This window comes from Pectinophora gossypiella, chromosome 5 (assembly GCF_024362695.1).
Source record: "Pectinophora gossypiella chromosome 5, ilPecGoss1.1, whole genome shotgun sequence".
Lineage (NCBI taxonomy): Eukaryota > Metazoa > Arthropoda > Insecta > Lepidoptera > Gelechiidae > Pectinophora > Pectinophora gossypiella.
In genome coordinates this window covers 12,343,713-12,362,811 of record NC_065408.1, presented here as the reverse complement: position 1 = coordinate 12,362,811, position 19,099 = coordinate 12,343,713, and the positions used below count along the sequence as shown (strand labels likewise).

At 37.3% G+C, this 19,099-nt stretch overlaps 1 protein-coding gene across 1 annotated transcript in view; it reads right to left on the bottom strand.

Moving 5' to 3' along the window:
* Positions 1–19,099, bottom strand: part of LOC126367006 (protein qui-1) — a 175,984-nt gene that overhangs the window by 98,395 nt on the left and 58,490 nt on the right. The window contains exons 2-3 of the mRNA XM_050010355.1: positions 6,331–6,493; positions 534–613 (exon numbers count right to left, since the gene is read on the bottom strand). Of these exons, the coding sequence (XP_049866312.1) occupies positions 534–613; positions 6,331–6,442 (192 nt within the window). The 5' untranslated portion in view covers positions 6,443–6,493. The remainder of the gene's footprint in view (positions 1–533; positions 614–6,330; positions 6,494–19,099) is intronic.

The following is a 19,099-nucleotide window of genomic DNA, read 5'->3' as shown; positions in this document are numbered from 1 at the left end:
AGTTTATGCACTAAGTTAGGTATGTTTGTGTGGCTTGTATCTTACTAAACGAAATGCTAGGGAAGTTTCACCACAAATGCCGTGAAAATGCCTTTACTTCAACGTGGTAAAATGTATTCTAATCTCGAAAATAATATGGGTACTTACTTATATAAACTTTCGAGTTATGAAGCGGCTTGTAGGCACGAAGCGAAAATAGATAGGTACACTTTGTTTATTGAATATTCCAATATAATAACACTATCGTGAAAGTTTTCTGAATAACTTAATGCGATCACTAATCACAAAACACCACTTCGTATTGATAATTTAGATTATTCAATGAAGAAAGCAACCGTCCCGTTTCCGTTCCCGCCAAAAAGCAACACGCCATAGACAAACTCTGTCATAAAATTAACTCAATAACTTTTTTTTGATTTTCCCATTCGGGCAGGCAAAGGGATTTTAGCCCATACATAACGCGCCAGCCAGGATGTCACATCACAGTACAATCAAGAACTATTTAGGTAAAATCCTTATATATGTGGAATTACCTCAATGTAACGATCGTCGTATGTGGCCTGCAACTCTGGCCCGACCATCTCGAGGATCTGCCGCCTCTCCTCGCGGAAGTCTGAAAATAAAGCTCACGTTAATACCATATAAATACGAATCGTTATTTGCATTAATAAAAAATAAGTTCTTTTTATAGTCAATGAGGTCCTATTACACCGGCTCGCTTCTCAAACTAGAATAAAAATAAAACCGTTTAAAAAGACTTGCACCAATGAGTTATTAATTTATCTTAAATGCAGTTTTCACTAACAGTTGGCTCGATCAGATCCCGACGAACCGATTACTCTAGCCATAGAGGCAGCCAATCAGCTCGCGACACCAAACACTTCAGGACCCCGATACCAACCTCGCCGGCGTGGTCGACGATTTTCCTCAATCATCGTTTATCGCTATCGGCCCACTTGGGTCGATTAATTCTTTCAAATATTCATTTCGACAATATCCCCATCAGGAATCGAACCCGGACCTCCAGATCGTGTGCTTGACGCTCTAACCACTAGACCACAGAGTTTGTTACACGGGGGTTGAATATATAATGTCAGTATACTATTATAGTGGATTTAAAACTTGATTCTATGAAATCCCGAATGTAGGTTAGTACGCTACCAGTAAACATCGGTGCTATTTCACACATAACATACGATCACGACTTTATCTCACTGGGTTTATTCCTACTATTTATTCGTAGGTTAATTCAGAGGTACATTCATCGTATGCAAACGGCGCATTCGTTTTAAGTTTTTTTGCAATCAAATTTTTCGTTGGAATCTTTATTGCGCTGGTGCAATGGCTCGTTTGAAAATTCTGCAAACATAGGCACTAGCATTTCTGTGAATTAAAAACGTACCTAACGCTCAACCAGCTTTCGAGGTGAATTTGTATTGGATTTTTTTTAATTCCAACATGAAACAATAAGCGCTGCAACCAGTGGTTTAATTATTAAGCGTCCTCCTCACAACACGATTCAATATTGTATTGATCTGCAATATTCAGGTATCAGGTATTATAGACCGTTGGTGTCAAGATTACTACTGAGCCGCCTAAGGCCCCTGACAAGGCTCATGTAACTATTAACAAACTTACCTACTGAAGTAAAATAGTAGTCGAGACCAACTGCTTGACGTATCCTGTGAAGCACCTATCACCGTAGAGACTTTAGGATTATAATCGAAATTAACCTGCAATGTCGTAATCAAACTAGGAATGAAAAGTCCCCTTCGGGAATCGAACGCGGAACTCTAGATCGAGAGACTAACGCTTTTATTACTAGACCACCTAGGTCGTCAAATGAAAGTTGTTGCGTATGATCACGTATCATGTAATAGAACAACAACCTCCGTGGTCCAGTGGTTTGAGCGTTGGGCTCACGATCCGGATGTCCCGGGTTCGAATCCCGGTGGGGACATATCACAAAATATCTCTTTGTGATTCCTAGTTTGGTTAGGACATTACAGGCTGATCACCTGATTGTCGGAAAGTAAGACGATTCGTGCTTCGGAATGCACATTAAGCTGTTGGTCCAGGTTATTTCTTACTGATGCAATTAGGTAGTCGTTACATGAGCCATGTCAGGGGCCTTTGGCGGCTCAATAATAACCTTGACACAAGGGTTGATGGGGTCAGTAATACACCTCACAACCCACACGATAGAAGAAGAAGTCGTTCGTATTTTCCCTCACTCTCTCTTTCGTCCATAATATGAACACTCCTTTAGGTAGTGAAATATGTGCCATGTTCTCGGCTTGCGAGGTCACTACTCATTTATATCCCAGCCCGCTTTTATATTCTAACACTGCAGTTTCAAGTTAAACTTTGTGGGGTCATGTTAGCCAACCTAACAACATCCCGGAGACATTATTCATCAGCGCGTAATGTTGGTGCTTGGTGGAGTATTATGGTTTACCGCCGAAGAATATCTCTTGTAATTATAATACATCATCATCTCCCTAGCGTTATCCCGTTTTACACAGGGTCCGCTTACCTAACCTGAAGATTTGACAGGTCCGACTTTTTTACAGAAACAACTGCCTGTCTGACCCGGGCTTCAACTGACACTTCCAATGGGAATTGTTTCAGACGCCGAACTTCGATTTCTTAGCCGGTACCGATTTAGTGTCAAAAGTACTGAAATCATTCGTTCAATCCGCTTGCCGAACTTCATGTGACGTCACGAATCGGGGATCGCCATCTTGGCTGCTTACGCGGTACGACAGAATCAAATCGATGTTCGATTTGCTCCAATCTGAATCGGCTTCGTCTTAGCCGGTAGGGCCCCTGACCTGACCAGTCTTGTAAATATAATACATAAAGAGAATAATTGGTATTTAAACATGTATTTTCTTAAAAATAGAACATATACATATAACGCATAATAATTATTATAGCATCACTTGCTGTATGCTGAATGTGAGTTTCCTCGCGATGTTTTCCTTCACCGCTGAGCATATAATAATCATATAAGATGAATTCGAAAATAAATTAAAAAATCATGGGTTTAGGTCGCCCGTGGTGGGATTCGAACCTAGGACCTCACAGTGAGAGGCAAGCGTTCGTCTGACTGAGCTACCACGGCTCGTGCTTCGTGATTAGGTATCCATCTTATAATAAATTGACAATCTGCATTAGCGTCTCTAGGTAGTCATACCTAGAGGACCATCATCATCATCATCAGCCCATTAACGTCCCCACTGCTGGGGCACGGGCCTTCCTTATGGATGGATAGCGAGAACGGGCCTTAAACCACCACGCGGGCCCAGTGCGGATTGGTGGTTATTAACGACTGCTAATGCAGCCGGGACCAACGGCTTAACGTGCCTTCCGAAGCACGGAGGAGCTTGAGATGAAAACTTTTTTTTGTGGTCATCCATCCTATGACCGGCCTTTGCGAAAGTTAATTAACGTTAATTAAAGTTGATTAACTTCAACAATCGCAAACCGAGCGCGTTTACCGCTGCGCCACCGAGATCCTCGCTAGAGGACCAATAGACAGTTAATCTTTATTAAATTCATTTCCTATACCTCAAGGTTGCCTGGAAGAGATTGCTACCTTAGCAATAAAGCCATGATTGGCAAGAAAGCATGATTATAATTGTTTATTTTTAATATTTATTTTAAGTGCAATAAAGAGTTTTTGTATTGTATTTTTGATCATATTTCATCATAAAATATAATAATATCATGTTTGAAATATAGACAGGTAGAATTTGCTTTTCAAATACCTATTAGCCTTTCGAAACACGCCCGCCGAAATCTTCCGAACGAAACATCCCGAATGAACCGGAGTCCCGCTAAAAAAATAAAAATCCTCGCTGAAAATCAGGAATTTCCATTGTGCTTTTATTTGCATTTCAAACTCTTTTCAATGGCATATAATGTCAATACGAATGCGATAACTGGTTTTCCCTTTATATTCCTTAATTCGTTTGTTACCTGTGATAATAATTTACATCGGCTATGGGAAGATGAAAGCTTCGAATAATTAATCGGATATATTTTTTAAGTTTTTTGAAGTGGTTCCCCCTCCGGTTGATTGAGGGGAGGTCTGTACCCAGTAGTGGGACGTATATAGGCTGTTTATGTTTGTATGATGTGGTTATTTTTATTATTATGATTATTTATTAACATATTTGAGATTTAAAACAGACAGACAGACAGGTTAGGTTAGCGGACCCTGTGAAAAACAGGATAAAGCTAGGGAGATGATAACGATGAAAAGTTTTGAGATTATATTGAATCAATTCCCTATCTTCTTCTTCTATCGTGTGGGTTGTGAGGTGGATTACCAATGCCATCAACCCTGGTGTTAGGGTTATTATTGGGCCGCCATAGGCTCCTGACATGACTCATGTAACGACTACGTACTAACATCAGCAAGTAGTATCCGGGACCAACGGCTTAACGTGTCTTCTGAAGCACGGATCTTCTTACTTTTGGTCAATCAGGTGATCAGCCTGTAATGTCCTAACCAAACTAGGAATTACAAAGTGATTTTTGTGATTTGTCCCACCGGGACCATGGGGCCCCTATTTGATAGATGCTATATAGGTTTTGTGTTATTTGCAGCAAAAATTGATATCGAAACTTCTATAGTTTTAATTGTGAGATCAACAACCGATCTTAACAACCCCGGTTTCAGAGTTACTATTCAAACGCCTTAGGCACCTCCATAGCTCATGTAACGACTACATAATTACTCAAGTAAATCGACTGCTTAACATGCCCTCCGAAGCACGGATCATCTTACTTCCGAACAAACAGTGATCTCAGACAGAAATGTCCTGACTAAACCGGGGATAGTCTCATAAAGTGATTTTTTTGTTAAAAGTGCCTCGCCAAGATTCGAAATCGATACCTTCGCCAGCGTAACTCTCAACCATTGGACCACGGAAGCCTCTTTCAAACATCCATGGTATCAAAAGAAGAACTGCACGTTAGGTAAGTATCTGACCATAAAGACACTAGTTTTAGTATTAGTTACATCCAAGCTAAACCAGTCTTCCATACAATGAAACTATTGATCTTGGAAGAGCTGTCTATAAGTCACTTTGATCAGTTTAAACCTTGTTTCTAAACTTAGGCACTACATTAAGGAACGGCGCTCCAAGTTTACTACAGATTGACTAATCATTGCAGATGAACCGACTAAACTAGGAAATTCCAAATGTATACGGATTCAGAAACTTCCTTCTCGGTAAGTAAGTATATTATTAAGTATTTGTTAGTCATCATATTACTTTTCATCGAGAAATCAGTCACGACTATATTCTAATTGTGGTAGTCAAGACGAACTAAGTATCACAACTTCTATTAGATCAATGTAATAGGCCAACTATTTTAGCAAAACCTGTACTAAAGATAAATTAATATCTCATGTCGCAAGTGATTGGTGGCGAAATGAATGAAAGTAGACTTACGATAAAGATTTATGATGCAGGTATGAGTGGTAGAGATGGAAGAGGAAGGCCAAGGCATACCACAGCCAGAAAAAAATTTTAGATTATTTAAAGCTCAACAGATATTAATTACTTACTTATATTTTACTTTTTTTACTTATACTTATATCTTTCTAATTTCTAATTTTTAAGTTTGATGTGTAATTTTAATTTTACTTTATTTTTAAATACTTAAGTACCCTTAATTGTATAAGTTATGTACGCCGTAATTGTCATATATACAGGGTGTTAGTGACGTCGTAACGAAAACTTTGAGGGATGATTGAGACCATGATTCTGAGATGATATGAAGTGGAATGTTCCGTCGCAAAAGTATGGAACAGAAAATAATAAAAAGAAAAACAAAAATTTTCATGAATTTTCCGACTGAAAATTCCACTTGATATTAACTCAGAATCATGGTCTGAATCATCCCCCTTAGTATTCGTTACGGTGTCACTAACACCCATACCTACTTGTATGGGTACAGTATGTACTTGTGCGGGGTGTAAGTGACATCGTAACGAATACTGAGGGGGATGAAACAGCTGATTATTCTGAGTTAATATCAAGTGGAATTTTTCATCGCAAAAGTATAGAATTGAAAATAATTTTAAAAAACTAAAAAAAATCATGAATTTTGCGACAGGATTGAAGCAAGTGGAATTCCGTAGTCTCTGTCTCCCCCAACTGATCTTAAGTATGTTATGTGTATGTGTGGTGTAAGTCCGGTACGGTGGTTGGAACCAGCGCTCGTCGATTGAGAAGCAAAGCCAAGCCTGAGTCACATCGTCTCTTACCGCCAGGTGAGATTGTGTAACATAAAAAAATGTACTAAGCTCACCATTGAAGACAGAGGCCACGAAGATCTTGACAGCTCTCGGCCCGGGCCACTTGTCGCTCTGATCGGTGTACCCCTGTAGTGCTCGAAGCACTCCAGGCTCCGGCGCGCTCATGGCGCCTCCTGCGACCCTTACCCCGCACCGCTAGTGTTGCGCCACGGCATTCTGTGGACAAACACGTTCATGGTAAATTTTGATATATTTTTTTTAGATATGAAGAGGAAGGCCAAGAAGAACTTACACATAGACCAGGTTAAAGAGAACGCGAACGTCGTGGCTTATAAGGAAGTCAAAGAATTGGCCTTTGATAGACTAGAATGGTTTGCGTGGTTCTTAAATTAATGATGATGATTTATTTACTACCAAACTGCGGTGAAGCAAAAAGGAGGGTTATGTGTTTGACTGTAGTTATTGTTTCACTGTAGTTACTTTTAAGAGCGTGATTTTAACGTAGTCAGGTTTTAGTTTTAAAACATATTTTTTTTGTACACAATAGGACACACAAAAGAAACATACAAACAAAACAGACAGTATATGTAAACAGCTTGTCTCTGAGAAAAAGTTTTTTTCAGATGCCTTACGGTAAGGAAACATACCGACTTGCAGATTTAAAAAAAAATAGCATAACATAGCATCACGCCAAAATCCTGCCCTACTCCAAAACAGCATGAGTGTATGAAGGGATTGATATCACGATCTAAGCAGAATTCCATCAGATAAGACTCCATAGTGACTGCTTTCTCTGCCCCGATGTAAATAGGCGTGTTTTTGTGTGTGTATATCAAATCTTTGTCGGTAATCCTGACGTACCAAATTGGATAACCTTCATATAGTTAGTCTGTAGGTTTTCTGAGTATAATATACAATTCTTTACATTTTGGATGTTATTAAAGGAAATATCGTCGAAACGAAAATCCAATTCTGCAAGCTAATACGATTTTGAAAGTAAGTTAAAAACCTTGGGATAATGAAATTGAGCCCTATAATACCCGCGATGTAGCTTCGGACCTTTCATCTACAACATCCAAAATACAATTACACGACTTGATAAGTTTGCAGACGGGATTTTATTTATTTACATACTTGTATATCTTATGATTGTCACGTCCTCAACGGTGAAGGAAAACATCGTGAGACACCCAAATTCCTGAGAAGTGCGTTTTGGAGGTATGTGACCTAAACAGGATTAAGATGGTTTTCCCTTCGGGTCGGAAGGTCAGACAGGCAGTCGCTTCTATAAAAAAATCGGACCTGTCAAATCTTTAAGTTAGATAAACGGACCCTGTGAAAAACGGAATAGTGTTGGGGATGATGTTATATGTGTATTATATGTAAGTTATATTTTGTAGAATACGTGATATTTTCAAACAATTACATTAATAAGTATTGTAATCCCTAAACCCATATATTCGATCTCGAACAAAGTCGCTTTCCCATTAATATTTTTTGAAATAAATGAGCAAGGAAGTTCGTTGTACTGCCGTTGCCAAAGTAAATCAGTCCATGTTACCAAAGAAGCCAATAATGGTTCTAATCCATTACGTTACGTCAACAACACTCCCAAAAAAAGAAGTGTTCCATATTATTCTCCCCTTTGCAAAAACATTTGTCTTCAAATTGCTACGGAGGGCGTTAGGCAAATAGTGCGGACGCTATCAAACAAATTGGCAAGCGAAATGTACAAATGGGGCATTTAGAGGTATTACCAGAATTACGTGGTTTTATTATAACATTATGTTGGTATTAGTGTACTAAAATACTCGTAAAAAAGTCGTCTAGACGAACGTGTTATTGGTGGATCGAAGAGAATTGGACTTATAAACATGTAATGGATGTTCTATTAGGTGATTGGGAGTTTGATGCAACTTCATATGAAGAGCTGTAGATGGATTGTTTATGTCGTAAGAAAATAGATAGATATAGCAAGACCTCTTCTAGAGTTGTGCTAACCACTGTGCTAGCGACCTATTTGTTAACAGTGGTGAAATTAAGAAACATAATCGTCCTGATATTTTTTTTTATATGTGTGTTCGGTCTATTATAGAATCGTAATCAGAAGGTCTTAAGTGCAACCAGCCTGGTAATCTAATATTTTCGAGAAACTCCCTGGACTTTTGAAGCTTAGGTACAAAACGGTTCACTAGAACACCGCAACGTGACAGCAATTTTAATCCTAAATAACATCCATATACCCAAAATATCAATTAATAATTATTTATTGCAGAAAAACATAAACACAGGACATGTACAGACGAATTAAATGAGCACGATAGGCCTTATTGCTAAACAGCAATTAGTAGTAGTGTGGTTTTCTACAAAAGCGATCCAAATTTGGTTACAAGAGGTTAATTATGACGAAACAAAGCCTCTAATGCCGAAAAACAACTGCTGCTCCCTCTAAACCTCCACACACACACACACACGCACTTGCACACGTACACAAACACACACACACACACACAAATATTGTTCCATACCTAGAAAGTTTTTTTTTACCTTTGATGGGTCTGTTGGCCCCAGACTTGCCCAAAGGCATTTAAAGGATTAAAGGCGTTTTTGTTAATTTTAAATATTTTTATTATAATGTTTCATTATTGTGTCTTTTGTTATAGTTATAATTTTTCATAGTGCTCTGTATTCTAACCGTGTGCCCATTTTGTAAATCCTAACGTACGAAATTGTAATCTGGCCCTTGCGATACAAGCTGAGCTTAGTGCAGGGACCGCCGCATATCTAGAGTAATTGGTCATATAATATTATAGATTTCTGTATTTTTCTAATCTAATCTAATCTAGCCCACAAGATCCCACTGCTGGGCAAAGACCTCCCCATCTCTTTCAAGGTCTACCACGACGTCTGTACCCGTCATGAGGCACCCAATGCGTGACGATCCGTGCCCACCGCTCAGGATGCATGCGACAAACATGTCCGGCCCAATCCCATTTGAGTCTGGCGGCTGGTCTGTATTTTTATTATTGTAAAATTGTATGTCTATGTTCAATAAACAATAAACGAATAGCTAGTAAAATTATAAAGGAAATGAAATAAATTATGGTAATAATAATACATGCAACAAAGAAGGACGCGTTAATGCGTTTACGCAATCTATTTTTATTCAAATTAGAAACGATGGAAGCATTAGTATAATGAATGCCAACACCAAAAACCAATGACTATAAATTACTTTCACCGAAATAGATTCACAAATATTAACATGGAAGCTATAGGGATTCCGTCGACCGTATTTGCATGATAAAAGTTGTATTGCAAATGTATTTGTCTGACCATAGTATGAATCTCTGCTATGAATAGTCTTTTTCAAGAGTATAATACGTAGTCCTCGGTTTCCTCTCATTACCGTCTCTTTGTGTAGGATTTCTTCACTTTTATGCCCTATCATTAGAGTACCGGGATCCTAAACGTACCATTACACAGCTATTTTGGGAAGGGGATTATGGGGTTTGTTACATTTCTTTAGACGGCCATGACGGTTCATTCTTCTTCTATCGTGTGGATTGTGAGGTGAATTACCAACCCCATTAACCCTGGTGTCAGGGTTATTACTGAGCCGCCATAGGCCCCCGACATGACTCATGTAGCGACTACGTACTTACATCAGTAAGTAATAACCGGGACCAACGGCTTAACGTGCCTTCCGAAGCACGGATCTTTTTACTTTCATTCATTCATTCGTTCTTTTTTCATTTTTTCATTCTTTTTTATTTTTTACGGTACATTGATACTTATTCATCTCCTTCGCATTATATCGCTTTTCACAGGATCCGCTTACCTAACCTGAAGATTTGCCGGGTCCGGTTTTTTTACAAAAGCGACTGCCTGTCTTACCTTCCAACCCGCGAAGGGAAAACCAGCCCAATACAGGTTAGGTCACATACGTTCGAAAATTCATTGTTTTACTTCACCACTGAGCACGTGATAATTAATTCTGATCGAAACATGAATTCGAAAACAAATTCGATAATCATTGGTTTACGCCTGTGCTGGACTCGAACCTGCGACCTCAAAGTGAGAGGCAAGCGTTCTATCAACTGGGCTACCACGGCTTTTTTTTTTTCATTGATACTTATTATGTTTACTAAATGTTAACAGCTGAACATCATTGTAGCATCTTGAGGGGTGCTGCCAACAGTGACAGTGATAAAAATATCTGGGATCTCTTAAAAATTATGGACCATGTATCCTGTTTCTTTGGATACACATTTCAATATGTTTGAAATAGACCGCTTTATTTCCATTCAATTGATAAAAATCAACAGGCAGGTGACGATGGTTTTGTTCTTGTCTTGATCGACCTCATCATGTAGCTATAGTGAAATTAGGTAATAATTTTTGTCATTAATTTTATTCACATAGTACGCTTTTGTGACTTTATTAACTTTATTTGATTGTTTTTATTATTATTATTATTTACTGTTCTCGTTCATATTATTTTATTACGGATATATTGTTATTATTTTTTTTTGTATAATTTTCGACATAATGTAAAAATTGTTCAAAAATAAATTGAAACTTGAAACATCACCCCGATCAAGATGATGTTGCAAATTTGAGGGTAGCTCACAGGTGTAATAATTGGGATTCTCAATAGAAGAGGATCATGATTAAGGAGCGTGATTACCTACCTAAAACATTGAGCTTTCTACAATTTTATGTCCTCAGACAAAGTCGTCTGCGAATACTTTTGTTTCAAAACTTTATATTTGAATTTGGCATTGATTAAACCACACATTATGGTCACGCAAAAGTTATAAGAGCTTAAGAGGTGTCGCTGAAAACCCCGTTATAATGAAACTAACTTTATTTTACTTTGTTAAAATTACTAGAGATAAGTATAATGTATTTATATGTTCTTGTGTATAAAACCACCTAATATGTAAATTTCATTTATAAAATATTTAATATTAAAATAATTGGCGATCATTTGTCCATATTATGTCGTTTTGTCTTCAGTCATGCGAATTAGTTGATCTATGCTGTGCATAATTCAACCAGTGCCTATGTGCCTATGTTTTTGTCCATGAAATTATTATTCTACTTCTTCCTTCCCCTCCTTTTGATATGATTTTTTAGAAATAACCTAATAGACTGTACAATCGTGTTTATATACACGATTGATGATACGATTGATAGTTTATATACATATATAAACAAACTACAAAGCACACTTATCCCCACCGGGATTCGAACCCGGGACCTCACATACATATATATATAGGTAGATAGATAGATACTTCAACAAGTTTATCCATGATAATTACGTTGAATAAATGATTCTGATTTCTGATAGATAGAATCTTTAGGTTAGGTTTAATAGGTTTAAGACGGAAAGAGAAGACGGGGGGATGTTTAGGTTTATATAGTACTTATAATAATAATACAATTCATTTATTGTGTAAAAAGTACATAATTGAATACATTTAGCAATAGAAAAAAGTCAATTTAACAACAATAAAATTCAAAAGTACCTATTATAAAGAAATATTTTTCGTATGTTCAGATTTCACAATCTGAACAGTGCGAAATTATCCCTAACACCTTAATTGAAATTTGTCTTCCGTATTAGTTCGGAACTGAAGCCGCAGTGCAGTTCGCGTGGAATTTACAGTTATTCAGAAATTGCACCAGCTACACTAAGTTTATAACACATACACTCACAAGTAGATATATTCCCAATTGGGGTAGTCAGAGTACATTCGTTGCAAGATGAACTAAGTACTCACGCCTCACAGAGCTTTCTGTTTAAGTTTAGTTAAGTTTCTGAGTGATTTTGTTCAAACCACTAATAATAAGAATAAAAAACACGTTAGTGGCTACATTTGTAGGAAATATTGTCTTAGGTTTACGCGGTTATTATAATAATTAAAACGGGTTCTTACCGCGTTTAAGTCAGGGACATGAGACTCCCAGGGAGCCAGGTAGTTCAAGGAAAAGAACCCGTTATTATGTGTTTTTTTAATTTGTAGGAAATGTTTTTAGTGATGTCTGGACCAAACCTAAGGAAAAGAAAAAAAAGTTTTTTTTTGAAGGAAAGTAATTACACACACATAGTTATATAAAACTAATTTGATTGCAATTAAAAAGGCTATTAAATTAATAACAAACTCGAAAGGTTTCGTAATTTTTCTACTTTATTAAGTTATTTTATATCTGTAGCAACAATTGATATAATTTCCTAGGTATGTTTCTTGTAAAGTATCCTTAAATATGTAGTGTACGTATTCAATACATGACTGAAAACTGCACCACTGTATAAATAAAAAAAAAAAACTATTAACTGTGTTGTAAATTTTATTGGGTCTCTAAAATGGTATAGCACCTACATTTACACGGGCCCCGATTCCTGTAGACACCTCCTAATTTTATTTTAAGTTATACCTGTCATTTTCTTATCCGCAGAAAAGGAAAGGGACGGATTATTGACAACTGTTAATTTTAAAATGAATGAATAACCCGGGCGAGTAAAATAGGCATCTTGCTCATTTGTAATCCGTTTGACGTGTGCTGTCAACTTAATTGTATCGAGTTATTAGCCAATATAAAATTTTGAAAGGATTTTTTAAACTTCTACCGAAAATTGACATGTGTTCCATAAATGTTATGCCTGTCGATTATTCGTCCCTTTCCTTTTCGGTGGATAAGAAAATATCAGGTCAGGTATGACTTAAATTCAAATTAGATGGTGTGTACCACCATCACCATAAGGTTCATCATATCCAGCTTACGACATCATATCAACAGTGGCTGCAAGTTGTCTTTGATTACTTGTGGCTCTGCCCACCCAATTAGGGATTACGGGCGTAATCAATGAGTTTATGTATATAGATGGTGTGTACTGGAATCAGTACCACTTTGTCGTTACAAAGATGTTTTCTACGGCAATTATTTCAACGGCCCCCGTCCTGGGTTCAAATCCCGGTGAAGACAAATCACAAAAATCACTTTGTGACCCCTAGATTAAAAAGTAAAAAGATCCGTGCTTCGGAAGGCACGTTAAGCCGTTGGTCTCGGTTATTACTTACTGATGTAAGTACGTAGTCGTTACATGAGTCATGTCAAGGGCCTATGGCGGCTCAGTAATAACCCTGACACCAGGGTTGATGGGGTTGGTAATTCACCTCACAATCCACACGATAGAAAAGAAGATGGCAATTATGAAGTTTCTAATTGTAATCATATATACCTATTAGTTTAAGATAATTATGTGAGCCATCTGCCCCTCAGGCCTCTTCCATTATTTATGATGCTTCATGTATATCATACTCACGTGTATGTTCATGAATCTTTAATAAATGTTAATAGTAAGAAATGCGAGGCTAGCGTTCGCGCCTGTAGGTGTTATGGCGGGCGTCGAGACGACGTTGTTGCGGCGACGTCAGCTTCAGGCGTACACGCAATTATCTCCTGAATTCATTTTATTCGTCGTTAGAAATTCACGCGACAACATTAACAACGCTATTTGAAACAAGTTATAAACTGATGCGAGTTGAGAATTATGTACACTGTCCTACAAAACTAAGTACTGTGGCACACACACACACACACGCACACACTACACACGCACGCACGCACGCACGCACGCATGCACGCACGCACGCACGCCCCCACCCACACACATACACACACACGCACACACTACTATAGTACACTTACTCCTTGCCAGCTATGACAAGTTATAATAATGAGGGACTTTCCAGGCTACGTTCCTCAAAAACAATATAGATGGCGCTGTACAGATTTTCCTTCTTTTAACCTTCTAATTTCATGGATAACAGACGTGCAGACTTATACTTCTTTTATCTATGTTTTTGGGTATAAATGATGACCCTTTTTATTACACCCAGGCGCAATTACACATTACAACCATTTTTGTCGTGATTAAAATAAAGAGAAGCAATATAGATAACAACATAATTCTATACATAATGTAATCTTAATAACAAGCAACAATTATTTCAGTCTATGCAGAATCTGCGACAGTAGCGTAAACCAAGTCGAGGTGGGTTTTTTAATTAAGGTTTAGTTTAAGTGTTAATTGTACATAGTTTATTTTATTTTGAGTTTTGTTTGTTTTAGTTTTATTCAATTTTATTTTTGTTTTTGTTTCATATTTTTGTTCTGTAACTGTTTTGTTTATGGTGTAAAAAAAAAGTTATTAAGTCTTCGTTTTGTAATAAGGCGGTAAGTGTTTTGTAGGTAAAGTTTCCATTAAACCCACAGTTGAGCGTCGTCATGTAGGTATAATAAATTATTTATGCACTTACAAACAATCCGTATGTATATTACGAGTATACTTATTTTATGTGTTTATAAAATAAAATATCTTGAAAGACGCAAGGTCATAACTTATGGCATACCTACATCCCGCACTTCTTATATGAAAATTATAATAGCATATTAACCCAATAGGTCACATACAACGTATGTCGTGTCACGAAAAAACAGGTCACTTTTTGTTCTCCTGTACAATAATTAATGTTAGCCATAGAATAAGGAATAATACTATGTATAGAGCTCCCCACGAGTGACTGAGCTAGGTTTACCTCACCCCCCTCGGCCATAATTTCGTCTAGAATCGTGAAGGCTGCGCGCGGACCGTTGATTTATTTTTTTATCAGTTTTGTTTATATGTTCGAATTTAGAACAAAGACGCGATCGTTTTTTTGTTTGATTGGAATACTTGATCTCACAGTAATTTCCCGGGCTGGCGCGCTTAAGAGGCGTTTATAAATATTTATTCCTATGGTCATTGTTCATCAAAACATGCTAATTAATAATTTGCATTAAAATTGAACCTATGCTAATTGTTGTAAAAATAATGCAATAGGTATCATTTAATTTGTACAGTGAATTTTAAAGTCAATTTTAGTGTAAAGCCTATTTATATTATATTGTGACTCTTCATTTTTTTTTATTTGTGTGGTAAATCAATAAATATTAACTGATGATTATAAAAGCTTCTTTCATAAGTAGTACTACCTACTTACCTACGTAAGTAACGACGGATAAATTAGTTATTGGAAGTGGCAGCCCTCAGAAGTCACACACTCAGCAGCGCGTGTACGATAACGTCGATGTGTATATAGTGTCTGCGGAAAACAAGGTTGTTTGTATAACGTGTCCACAGTATGGTGCTAGCAGTGCTAAATTATTCTAAAATACAACTGCTTTGACAAAGTTGCACGCCATGTCAAAAAATGTACATACTTAACTACATTTTTTCCTCCTCATTCCTCAATCGTTTCGTGTGCGTTACCCCAACAAGAAAGTATCTCCTAGAGTTATATGAGTAGTACGTATAGTTGGTGCCTTATCTGCTGTAAATGTGCCCCCACATAAAAAATGTGTGCCCCCTGTCGTTTCGAAAAAAAATCGAAAAAACGATTCTTGCTGGGGTAACGTTTTTCTAGCAGGAAAATTCTAAACGAATGATCGGAGAGAGAAAAACTGTGCATGGCCAGATAGCTTATATGTGTGCCAAAATGTGCCCCCAAAAATAAAATCTGTGCCCCTTCAGATTTTCGAGATATTGCATTTCCTGCTGGAGTAACGTTTTGATGAATAGTATATCTCTAAAACCATTGCATGTGCCCCTGTAGAATAAACATACGCGAGTAGCTCTTAATGTGTGCCCCTTTGTGCCCCAATTAGATTTTAGAAAATATTTATAGTTTTCAAGTTATCGCGGTTTTATGAAAACCCGAAAAAACATCGCAGCGCCTAAATGAGACAAGGCATAACTTCGCTGAAAACTGTATTCGGTCTTTCTTGACGCTAATAATAACCATACAAAGTTTCAAAAATGTTCATGCATGCGTTTTTGAATAATCTTGCTAAAAGTAAAAACGATGGTGTCATAACTTTGACGGCAAAATACAAGGAACTGGCACAATCCCAGATGTGTAAGTGTAAACCAAAATCTTGTGCCTTTAGTCAAAAATATATGGTGAAAATATTGAGCTTCAAATGTTACGCATTAAGTAAATATAAACAAAAAACCAAAATATGTAAACAACGGCTGGTTATCCGACCAAATCTGAATGACTACTAAAAAGCGACGGATTCATACTTAACGAGGACCTTCTTTATTGGACGTATTATACCTAAGCTGTTGTCCTTACAGTCGCGTTCAAAAGTTTTGAGGGCTAATTAAAAAATATATTAAATGCACCTTGTGACTATATAAATGAAACAGCTTGTTGATGTGGAAATTATTATTTACATTAGTATAAAAATACAGGTATGTTACAAAACAGTTTGGTCACGATTTTGAGCATGTTAGTCACATGTACATTTTATTTGAAAATGGCTCTTATAAATGTACTTAATCATGTGTAAGGTCATAGAAACAGCTATTAAAATATAATCCAATAACAACTTTATTTTATTAGTTATTACTTTTCTACTTCAGTGTACTCAGGCACAACACGTGTGAACCGGTTAGTGAGTAAAGTAAAGAAGGTCATCGATATGTATGAATCCGTCGCTTTTTAGTAGTCATTCAGATTTGGTCGGATAACCAGCCGTTGTTTACATATTTTGGTTTTTTGTTTATATTTACTTAATGCGTAACATTTGAAGCTCAATATTTTCACCATATATTTTTGACTAAAGGCACAAGATTTTGGTTTACACCTACACATCTGGGATTGTGCCAGTTCCTTGTATTTTGCCGTCAAAGTTATGACACCATCGTTTTTACTTTTAGCAAGATTATTCAAAAACGCATGCATGAACATTTTTGAAACTTTGTATGGTTATTATTAGCGTCAAGAAAGACCGAATACAGTTTTCAGCGAAGTTATGCCTTGTCTCATTTAGGCGCTGCGATGTTTTTTCGGGTTTTCATAAAACCGCGATAACTTGAAAACTATAAATATTTTCTAAAATCTAATTGGGGCACAAAGGGGCACACATTAAGAGCTACTCGCGTATGTTTATTCTACAGGGGCACATGCAATGGTTTTAGAGATATACTATTCATCAAAACGTTACTCCAGCAGGAAATGCAATATCTCGAAAATCTGAAGGGGCACAGATTTTATTTTTGGGGACACATTTTGGCACACATATAAGCTATCTGGCCATGCACAGTTTTTCTCTCTCCGATCATTCGTTTAGAATTTTCCTGCTAGAAAAACGTTACCCCAGCAAGAATCGTTTTTTCGATTTTTTTTCGAAACGACAGGGGGCACACATTTTTTATGTGGGGGCACATTTACAGCAGATAAGGCACCAACTATACGTACTACTCATATAACTCTAGGAGATACTTTCTTGTTGGGGTAACGCACACAATCGTTTCATACACGCACGCCGGTTCAGAGTAGACCGTACTAAACCCTTTCTACTGCCGTATTTGTGCTGCTACTTTCTAGTTTATGCATAATGATAATTTACATAATAATGTGGATAGGTGTGTGGTAGGTTACATTATGTTTTTCGCTCCATGCATAGTCTGACTGTAATGTCCTAGCCAAACTAGGGATCACAAAGTGATTTTTGTGATATGTCCCCACCGGGATACGAACCCGGGGCCTCCGGATCGTGAGCCCAACGCACTGGACCACGGAGGCCGTGATGTTATGTTATCTTACGTATTACAACAAAACACTGAAAATTACAGGCTAGTCTCTAACCATCCATCGTAGTAGCGGAAATTCAATTTAAGCTTGTATGTTTAGACAAGTTTAAATCGTCTTTAGACGCTCCGTGGGCGGTCGGGGCGCACCTGTAGCGTTAGCATGCGATCGATCGCCTGAACGCGTGAGTAATCGCACGCGATACCACGCGTTTACACGCTGTTTACGCGATTACTACGATTACTGCCGCTAAGTGAATTCAAACGGGGTTCTAAATTTATTTTTTTTATCTGTTTGGGTTTGTGTCATTAACATAACAATACACACTTTATTTCATATTCGGGAAATAATTACAAAACAAATGAGAAATGAAATGAGTCATCCGCAGGACCGATCGTCGTGGAAATGAGTACAGTAGTAGTTTATTCATTTAAAATGGCAATTGGGAATTTTTGATAATGCTGCTAATTGGGGGAATAGGCTATTTCTCATCATCATCAAATAAGATTTTACAGATATAGACTTTGATGTTCTATTCCGTCACAGATATACATACATACATACATAAACTCACGCCTATTTCCCACCGGGGTAAGCAGAGACTATAGAATTCCATTTGCTTCGATCCTGACACACTTCTCTTGCTCCGTCACAGATATAGTTACCTATTATTTGAATTAACTCTCCGGCCAAATGTTAATGCCGTATGCAGCAGTAAATCTACAATAAGTGACATAAATAAAAGTAGGTACTTACCTTTATAGTTTTTTTTAAAAGTACAATTAACCTAACTTTTGCCGGCCGCCGTTAAAACCGATTCCACTTCGACATAAAAATGGGCAAAACAAAATATGAGCTTGAATTTTTTCAACAACCCAACTCTGGTATAGCGGCGTATATTGCCATATTTCGTTCCCGGGTGAAAATCAAGGGAATTTGTCCACCGTCGCTGACCGGGTATAACCGGGTATAATATATAACTGGGTATAACTTTTGACGATCTGACGTCCCCTACCCTTACGATAATGAAACCTGACGCGGACACCGGATTATTTCCAACCCTACGCTGATCAACCTTCAGGTTTTATGTTTTCTAAAACGATTGATGTTATCAAAACCAGTAAAATATATTAGCTAGTATAAGTCACTGTGGTCCAGTCGTTCTACGGCT